Source organism: Typha latifolia, chromosome 14 (assembly GCF_019914945.1).
Source record: "Typha latifolia isolate L0001 chromosome 14, TyphaL0001v2, whole genome shotgun sequence".
Lineage (NCBI taxonomy): Eukaryota > Viridiplantae > Streptophyta > Magnoliopsida > Poales > Typhaceae > Typha > Typha latifolia.
The window spans coordinates 4516150-4526483 of record NC_133099.1 but is presented as its reverse complement, the minus strand read 5'-3'; the positions used below and the strand labels follow the sequence as shown (position 1 = coordinate 4526483).

Below are 10334 nucleotides of genomic sequence, written 5' to 3'. Positions count from 1 at the left end.
AAGTCTAAATCATCCCACCCTCATACCTCCAACCTTATCTCCAATGGGTTTGATTATTGTCTATCAAAAGTATAATCATCCGTCTAAGCTTGACAAAGACATGTTTGATTATTTGGGATTCACACACTAGGACCTCAAGCATGACCCTATTATTTCTCCCTGCCCTTTAACCTATGCAAAGTACTATTAAGACATAGAGATCAAACATCTCAAGATAGTGCACATATGATAGTGACATGCTACTGCATTAGTAAGATATCATCAATATATATCAGCATTTATCAGAATATCAACAGGTAGATGAGAAAAATAATCTTTTAACAGAAGTAACAAAACTCCCGTCTAAAAGGAGATCAACACATTGGGCTTTGACTAGTGCACTTGCATATACTCCAAAAATAATATTCAAGCTACCTAGCAATTCAAAGATATCACGCATACCCATGTAAGGATTTTGAGATTGTAACCACAACATAATCATTACTGTGAAATAATTATGCACTATTACTATAAATACTACAATGAATGTACAATAATTTAAATAATCACGAGTAAAATTATACTCTCTCAACTATTTGTAGTCATTTATAAATTATACGATTCCTTGCATAAGGTCATTTTTTATAAAAGTTTATCACCATATATTAACATTAATGATTAGTAAAGAGAATAATCCAATTGCCTTGAATCTCTATTTTTTTTCGGTGACAAAAAGGCTCCACTCTAAACCTAGTATGCTTCGGGATTCATGCTCGTACTAGGAAGATCTACAGCAATAACTTTGTTACCAACAAACTCATAAATTTGATTATGGACATTAAATGACCCAATAAAAAAATTATAATAGGCTACAAGATACTAGTCCTAAAATGTATGGGCTCGGGCTAGCCAAACCTAGCCCAGCCTACTTAGGCTCGAGTTCGAACTTAATCCATTCTAAGGAGATAGGACATGAAAATTCACAAAGCAAGAAGGGGGAGGAGGGGAGACATCGACGACCCACGATGTTGGATGACCAACAAAGAGAAGGGAAGAGGGAAGGGTTGCCAAAGAAAGAGCTCACAAAACGACGAGGTCTAACAAACATTTGATGACAATCAACAAGGTGAGAAAGTAGAAGGAAAAAAGATGAGGTGGCTGAGATGATATGGAAGGGGAGAGATGACATAGTGAGGAGCCATGTAGAGGAGGGTCTACACGATAGGGGGTTATTAGGGTTCACTAAGGACAATGGCGAGAGAACTCAAAGTTCAACCTAGTGCTAGCTTCACTAATATAGATTGGCTCACCTAGGTATCATCAATGATCATAGAGCTCCAAGCCATAGTGCTCCAATCCAATAAGTTCATAGAGCTCAAAGGTTATTGATTGAAACTCACTAGCCAACAAAATCAAGCACACAACTTGAGCGATTGAAAACACTCATACAAGTCGACACCATCAAATATAGGAAGGAGAGAGAAATGGGGGCTCATTGACGAATAAGATGGTAGAGTGATTCTCAAACTCTGGCCATGACAATAACAAAATATTAGAGGGAAAAAGAGAGAAAGAACTCAAGGAGAGATATCCGTAACCAATGGAGAGTGGAGAGAAAGGAGAATTAAAAATAAAAAAGGAGTTAATGGAGTGCTCGACTCGAGGTTGGCCACACCTCCACATATCACATCGGTGTAATGTGTCGATTACGTGCATAAGGGGTGCCTAGCCTGCATAGTGGCAAGAAGCGGCCACATGTAGGGGAGGAGAGGAGAAGGCATGTGTGGTGCGTGTGTCCACATAGTGGCTCTCTTTTTTAGGTGTTACAAAATTTCTAAAATTTTGAGCAGTTTACTCTTTTAGTAAATTGCTAAACGAACAATTTAGTATTTTATTCTAAATCTAGTAGTTTCTATGTCCAATTCTTCAGCTTCATCTTCATCACCCTCATCTTCATCACGTTAATTTCAACGTTGCTTCTACCACCATTCTATGAAGCTTGCCTTATATCGGTCTCCATCCCATTAGCTTCCTCATTCATCAAACACTATCGGCCACTTCTCCAAAATTTGCACTAGAATTAGCAAGCAATTAGATATTGTCACCATTGAATTCAATTTCATTGAAACTTATCTTTCGTCCCTAATTGTACAAATCCAACATTTACCTCTTTTGTCTTTATACATTCTAAATATGGTGGCTACCTGGATTGCATCTGAGTATCTCAACACCAACTATATCGCAATACGCTGATTTATCCACTACAAGACTTAGTCTTTAAATGCGATCGATCGCCACAAGATACCTATTCTCCCCCATTTAGAGCGTAAAATTGAATCAATTGCTTTGATTCTTATGAAAAGTTTGGATCTTGAAATGTGAATCTGAGATGAAAATATTATTTTTAATTATTTGAACAAATGAAAGTGTAATGGAAGAGAATATATGACTTATAAAAATTACATACGTATGCTTATATTTGAACCCATGATGTGGTGAAGACAGCTTAGGTGATAGTTGCTATCCTGTTTAACTACTTTATTGATATGATAAATTATATTTGAGTTTCAAAATAAATTAGTCACTTAAAAAAATTAGCCACAAACTTTAAATAGACATCTCATTAGAAGATCGACTTTGTAAACCATTTTTTATGGAAGAAATTTACTTAAAGAAATCTACGTGCGTACTTTAAAAAACTATAAATAACTTAAAAATTACAAAAGGTTCGGAAAAAATAGCAAATCGTTAAAATAAATTCAACAATATGAGCCCAAAAATAATATCATAAAGAATCTAGAAAGACACGTGGCTATGCCAGAACGCCAGCCGTTGCATTATTTCTTTCTAATGAAAATTATTTCCTGCCATTCGATCGGGAAACTACTATTAATATGTCGCTATCTCCGTCTATGAGCAATCTAACTTGTCTCACAAAGGTATCGGGCGCGTAGCCGACTAATCCCTCGTCTTCCCATCGAATCCCTCGCGTCGTATACACGCACACACCCGTTGAGCTTCTCTTAATCCCCATTCCCCCCACTCTCCGTCTCTCGCCATGAGAGCCCTGACGAACTCCTTGGAGTTTTAGGGCATTTGCCGTACTCTACGGAATGTTCGAAGGAGTGGTGAGCCAAGTGCTCGCCGGCTACCTCGGCCGATACGTCAAGGGCATCCAGAAGGATCAGCTCAAAATCGGCATCTGGAACGGTACGCTAGAATTCTTCCCTTGCCACTCTTCGCAGTGACCAATTAGACACATGATAAATCTTGTTCTCCATCAAATATTTCAAAAGGATTCGCTTAGGCAAGTGTGATACTAGAGTATGCTTGGGGGGATGCTATAAATGTAAACGATTTGAAATTTTTACCAATCGGATTTCACGTGTTTCTTGAATGATCCATCATAATTCTTTTGACTCAGCAAAGTTAATCTCGAAAGAAGAAATAGTCTTGATTGATTATGTACATGAAATCCAAGCTGTGGATTTGCATCAAATGGGTGGAGCTCTTATCTTAAAGCAAGAGACCTCCATTCGTTGTGTTAAAGCAAGACTTTGGCTTATCTTAAAAAAAAAGAAAAAAAAGAAAAAGAAAAAAGAAGAAGAAGCAAAACACATATTGTTTTAATTACACTTTTTACTCATTTTGCAGAGGAGATTTTACTGGAGAATGTAGAACTAATTCTTGAAGCCTTTGACTATTTGCAACTACCTTTTGCATTGAAGACAGGTAATGTTTACCTCTTTGTTATTTATTCCTATTTTAGTGCACCTGTAGACATTCATTATTTCATTTCTTTTTAAAATCCAGAGTTTAATATGAGTTTCATCTTTATAATATATGTTCATTCTCCTTATATACTACCAAGTTTGAATAATTTGGAATGCAGTCAAAGAGCTCAATTCATGTATAATATTTGATGTTACCTTTTGTACCAACATTGATACTATAAATCACAGTGCCTTGTTCTTGTTGAAATAGATTTGATTCTGAGTTTACTCACTTGCTTTTCCTTTTCCATCTTAGATTTTGTTTTTTTGTTTTTTTGATTTTTTCTAATTCAAATTTCTCTAAATTTTATGATGTACAGGGCGGGTTGGGAAGTTGAGCATCAAAATTCCTTGGAAAAAGCTTGGATGGGATCCTATCATAGTTGTGTTGGAAGATATCTTTATATGTGCTTGCCAGCGGGAGGATAAGGAGGCATGTTTATTCACTTTGATATAAGCAACATATATAAATGCATTATTGACAAGTTCCATTCATATGACATTAGTATTTATTAAGGATTGTTAACTAAATGATGGTTATGTTTGATTCATTTCTTTCTAAATTTTTTGTCTTACAGTGGAACTTGGATTCTGTCGATAGAAGAGCATTAGCTGGCAAGCTGGCTAAACTTAATGCCATAGAGCTTGCCAAATTCTCAAGAAGAGTATCAGGTAAGTCTGCAAACTCCCAAACTCTAGTTGCTCTTAGAAATCATACTTGTCTTTATTCTCTTGTAATAAGGGTGGTCTTTTGTGCATGCTTAGCATCAGAAAATGTATCATAAATCAATTGTTTGCTTGTAGATTGCCATTTATAGTTATTCACTATAAGGTAATAACCACGAGTGATGTTACTCTTACTCAAAGTTCTTTATCTGCAAGAAATTATTTTCTACTATTGTTTGCATTTTTTTAAAATTCAAACTTCTGATTTGACTTTTTTTTTGTTTCCTCTAGATAACCAAACTGGTCAGTCATTTCTTTCATATATTTCTGCCAAGGTACTTACATTTGAATTTTATGAGCAATTAATAAATTTTGCAATCATAGGGGATAAACTACTGTCATTATTTTAAATTATGATCTACTAAACTGCTTGGTTTACTTCTGCCTTAAATTTGGCATATCAATCTACAGATACTTGACAATATCCAGGTTTCGATACGAAATGTCCATATTATATACCTTGATTCTCATGAAGAGCAGGTATTCTGTTTGATCTGAAATATTGTATTCTCTAAATTTGGTCTTTACCTTATGTTTTATGAGTTTTGAAACAATAAAGAGATGAATTTACTTTCATGTTTGGACTTAGGATCCATCTGAAGTGGTTCTTTGTGGTAACGATGTGCAGTTATAATCCCATTTTGAGTTTTGAAATGTTGTGGTTAGCCATATGATCGCTTTGAAATGTTGTGCTTCTTGTTTGAAGATGGATTGCCATGTGAGAACTTTTAGTTGGAACTGGTTTGCCTCCTATTTTCTTATGATTCAGAATGTCTTCTATGATTGCATTGACATTTTGCTTTAAAACATTGTTCTCTTGCTCAGTGGCTGAAAATGTCTAGAAGTTCGTATTGTTTTTTCCTCTCTATATGTCTATTGATTGTCAAAAGTTCATATATCGTGACTTTCATGCTCAATTTTGTAGTTTAATGTTAAAAAACTTATTCCCTTTTCATCCATCTGTTGGGAGTTTCATGATGGTTAGATGTTGCTTAACTTGTCACAGCAATATCATTTTGTATATCTTGATCATATTGCACCATCTGTTTTTAATTATTTTCAATTTTTGCTTATATTTTAATAGATCCTATTAATACGGAGTGCTGATAGGAAAGTTGTTTACTTATTTTTATTATCTATGCCTAGGAGATGTAATGAGAGTGCTGCCTAAATGCTTTTATAGAATCACCTATCTGTTGGGAGTTTGTGATGGTTAGATTCTGCTTGAGTTGTAATGGCAGTAAAGTTGAACTTTAGAAAACGGGATAATGTTCCATATTGATGCATTAACTAATAGCATCACATGCATTTGATATGACGTGGCACATGTGGTGAGTCCACTTGATATTGAGATTATGTTTGATAACTTAACCTCAGTCTCAAATGATCTTTATTATTCTTATGGTAATTTCCGTATGTTTGATAAGGCAATTAACCATGCTCAGTTCACACTTGTCTCTTGTTCTTCGTCAAGGTACGGTGAAGCATGGATCATTCCTTTTCATCCTGTTAGGAAACTCCTATGGTTGTTGATCCATTACTCTTTTTATACAAATCTATATTTGGAATCATGTCTTACCTCGCTAGGCCCTGCATAGGTGGTAGCCTTGTGGGACAGTATATATAAATGTTTTTTCTGTGTAATCTGCATTCACATCTGCATGTCTAACTTTGAAATTTCTGTCTGCTTTTAAATTATTTTCCAACATCATAGTGATCCTATATTATATGCATTATTTGTTTATGTTATTGTATTTATAGGAGATGTTCATATTTGGCTTGAGATTCTCGAGTCTAACAATAAGGACGGATGCACGCAACCAGAGTTTTTCTGCGTGAGTTTAAAATCTTATCACTCTTTCACTAGTCCTGTTTCTTTGTAGTGGTGGTACACCTGTGATATGTTTTTGTGTCTTTCAATGGATCAGTAGTAGTTGTGTGCCATGTCACATTCCTTCTTTGCTGGTTCGCACTTGTAGAATTCTTATGTTAGTGTATGGTCATGTACAGACTACTATTTTTTATCTATTTAAATCTAAATACTTCGCTTATCTCTAGGTTTTATCTGTTTAAATTTAAATTCTATGTACCATTTACTTAAGAAATCAGTTATATTTGAATGTGTTACGGTTATTAACTTATAATTTGAGATGACATACATGAGGAAACTTTTCAGAATATCCTATTCATTAGAGTTTCTTATGCGTTAAGTAATCTTAGAATTGTTGTATGTATCTGTTGCCAATATGATAATTCTAGTAGGCATTTGATGCATTTGTAATGTGCTGCGAAGCATATATATTGTTTTAGAATAAACAAATTGCCAAGATATGCTAGTCTTTAGGTCAATTGTGGCAAGAAGGACAAGGTTGTCACATTTGCATATGTTTGTTTTATTGATTGGCCTCTATATATTTGTGTATTTATTGGCAAAAGTGGATGTTTATGTGCTTATGCAAATTATGAACGATAGCTTGTATAGTATACATTGGAATTTGACCTTCTTTTTTATGACTTAGATCATCAGTGGCTACGAAATCAAGAGTTGGCCAGGTGAACAAGATTATTGAGATATCAACTGTTGGATTTTATTGTAACCAGCTTGAAGAAGGGCAGAAGGATTTCAGTATTGGTGATCTTACTGAGTCCCAGTTATGTTGCAGTTTGAAGTCAGACCACAATAGAGATAACTATATTATAAATCCATTCAATCTAATGGTCTCTGTGCTAGTACGTTGATGTCTTTAAATTTTTTTTTTCTTGTTCTTACTATCTGCTTCTAGTTTTTCTAATTTTTTGATAAGTATGTGTCTATTTGGGTAGTGCACCCTGGAGTTTCTCAAATATATAATTCTTTCACTAATTAGTTATGTGGTTCTTTAAATTGTTTGGATAATATGCCTTAAATAAGTTCTATTTTCTTCTCTATGTAGGTAAATAAATCTGGCAAGCTTGATGGCGCACCACAATATGACATCGTTGTTGAGCTAACTGCCTTGGTTTGTTCCTTTGCAATGCAAAGGCAAATTAACATGAGTGATATTTAATGTTTAACTTTGATTTATTTTAATACTAAATGATCATTTTCTTCTTTTCCTTTTTTCTATTATTAGGTTCTGTCATTGAATGAGATTCAGCTACAACAGATTTTATATCTTTGGGATTACTTCACCATCTGTTCTCTACGAAAGAAGTAGGCATATTTTACGCCATTATCTATCAAAATTCTTTTGTTGCTTTTCATATCAGGTTTATCTATAATGAATAACGCAGTTCACTAATCACCCAAATGAGAATACATTGTTTATCAGTTAGTTGTCAACAAGTTTATGAAGCTTGTGGAGGAGTGAACATTGTGCCATAAACTATTTGTTTTGACATATTTCTTTAATCGCCTGTCTGTTCAAACTAGGATAGTTTTTTCTCTGATGCTGAGCCAAATTTTGAGCCTTTAATTTTGTATATATACAACCAAACCTTGGGTCTTGTTTTAAGAGAAACATCTCATCTGTCTTGTCCTTGCTAATTTCAATGGTCATTTGTTTGCAAAGGTAAGTAAACTGAAAGTTATTTTGAAGGCACCAAAGTGATAGATTTTTCACTGAGTGTGTTTTACGGTATATTTGTGCATTTAGGTCATAAATGAAATATAAGGAGACATAACGCACTTATTCTTAAGCCAAACAGTTCTGCAGCAATTAATGTTGGATAGAATTGCACAAGTGGGCATGAGGGAGTATTGAGATACTCCCTTCATATCAACGTCAGTGATTTATTGGCAGGGTACAAGTTGACTCATGTCGGCCGACACCGCTGATTTCTCTTCTTCTCCACAAAGCACACAAGTAAGCTTAGTTTGCCACCAATAGTATGACGATTCGTACTTTGGCAAAAACAGATATTGACCATATAGCAGATGCTCACCATCTGTCAAGAACTTATATAAGGAGGAGGGATGGAACTGATATTAGGGAAAATCTCCTATAAATGTTGTCCCTAAATGTTGCTAAAACTTTCTATACGGATCTTATGGGGGAGACGGCAAGTTTTGAGTTAGAAGCATCATTGAGATATCTTCTGAATCCAAAAAGGAATCTTATAGGATTGTGAAGGAAATCTCTTCTCAAGCTGCCGGCAACCACACACAGCCCCCTCCTGCCTTTAATGATAAGACTAGTTATCGCCGACGGGTCGGTCGTTCGTCATACGAAGAAGGGGGATGCCAGGAATAACCTGTAGAAGACCAATTGATAGGAATTTTAAAGAATTTTAAAATTTAAGCTGACATTTGAAAGCCAGCCAAGTATCCTTTCAGAATTTTAAAATTTATCATCTTGCCTTTTCTAGGCATATAATTAAGCTGACATTTGAAAGCCAAAGATAGTTTGACTCCTTTGCAAAAGAAAGAGCGTCTGAAAGGTGCAGAATCTTTGAATGGCACTCTTGTTTTAGAGTGAGGACATTATCTTTCTCCAAATTGGAATGTAGTTTCCATTGATGTTTAGAGATTTTCTCTGCCATTTGCTACTAAGACCATAATTTGAGCCCTAATACCAATTGCTGCAAGGCAATGTGTAGGAGATGACAAAGAACTGCTTTACCAGAGAAACGATATGCCAATAGAGTCTATTTTCTTAATAAATGCTTCTGGATGCAAAGAACTGAAATGCGGTGTGGGGATTGCTGAGAAAACATAATTGATAGAGGTTAAGTGATAACCAATCAAAGAGATTCAGCCCTGCAATCACGTAATTGGGATTCCACTCTATTAATAACTCTCCTCCTATCTTCTTTCAGCTCCTTCATGGAGACTATGATTGAAAATTTTGGAGGGGACTGCTAAGTGTATGATTATCTCTCAGTGTATGCAGATCAATTGCATTGCTCCTTTGGTCATTGTCTCTTAAGTGTATGGCTTCAAAGGGAGTCCCAGATATGTAAGAGTTAATTTTCTCACTGAAGATTCCATCTTCTTAGTCTAAGTGAAGCACTCCGAATGAGACAAGGACGAAAGTTTCCCCAAAACAGTAACACTTGACTTGGGCTAATTTATCTCTAGGCCGACATAGCATCTCAAATAAGTAGAGGATGCATTTAAGTTCCGGCAACAAAAATTATCTGCCTTACTGAATAGAATGGTATCATATGTGTACCTGAAGAATTGAGGATTTAATCCCAGACCAACTCCTGTAATGATGTGATTTCTTTCGGCAAGATGAATCATTCTCATCATTTTAGTCCTTTTTTGTGTCTCTTCGATTATTTGTTTCTGTTCTTTATGAAGCATGAATATTCATGGAATGTATATGGCAAAATACATATATGTTGATATGACAAATCTTGAAAAATAAGGACATCATACACTTAGAGATAATGACCAAAGGAGCACTGCAATTGATAAATTTTAGAGGAGAGTACTTTGAGGAAGGGTATACAATTTATATTGCTACTCGCGCTGCTCTTTTGAAAATATATTTATCATAGTAGAAGAAAATGTATTTGGACACAATTTACAGAAAAATTACACACATCTCTTTACCAAACTGTAGCACTTATGAATTGTTTTATCATCTTTGATTACCCACTTCTTTTAATTGTTTTATCATCTTTGATTTTCTCAGATATGGGCGCTACCGTCCGTGTCAGAGCTCTTTATCAAGGAAAGTTGAAGGATGGCAGAGAATGTGGTGGCACTATGCACAAGAATCCATTTTGGCAGAAGTTCGTCAAAGATTAAGGAAAACTTCTTGGAGTAATCTTGGGCGGCGATTGTGAGTTTTTGGATCTTATGCACTGACACTGCTTTCATACTTTATCTCCTTGGTCATAGCTTGTGTATGAATTTTGCTGTCGAGT

General features: G+C 35.2%; 1 protein-coding gene across 7 annotated transcripts in view; it reads left to right on the top strand.

Moving 5' to 3' along the window:
- Positions 1–2919: 2919 nt before the first annotated feature.
- LOC140801316 (intermembrane lipid transfer protein VPS13) overlaps positions 2920–10334 on the top strand; it is a 62233-nt gene continuing 54818 nt past the window's right edge. For 5 of the 7 annotated variants that reach the window (XR_012111409.1, XR_012111410.1, XR_012111411.1 and 2 more), the window contains exons 1-11: positions 2920–3189; positions 3634–3711; positions 4073–4185; positions 4331–4424; positions 4710–4753; positions 4890–4958; positions 6240–6313; positions 6998–7208; positions 7412–7477; positions 7592–7671; positions 10100–10249. Coding sequence is in view for 4 of the 7 variants with exons in the window: in XM_073156355.1 (XP_073012456.1) it covers positions 3093–3189; positions 3634–3711; positions 4073–4185; positions 4331–4424; positions 4710–4753; positions 4890–4958; positions 6240–6313; positions 6998–7208; positions 7412–7477; positions 7592–7671; positions 10100–10249 (1076 nt within the window). In the remaining 3 variants the exon portion in view is untranslated. The remainder of the gene's footprint in view (positions 3190–3633; positions 3712–4072; positions 4186–4330; positions 4425–4709; positions 4754–4889; positions 4959–6239; positions 6314–6997; positions 7209–7411; positions 7478–7591; positions 7672–10099; positions 10250–10334) is intronic. The other 2 variants (XM_073156354.1, XM_073156352.1) reach the window with 1 other exon arrangement.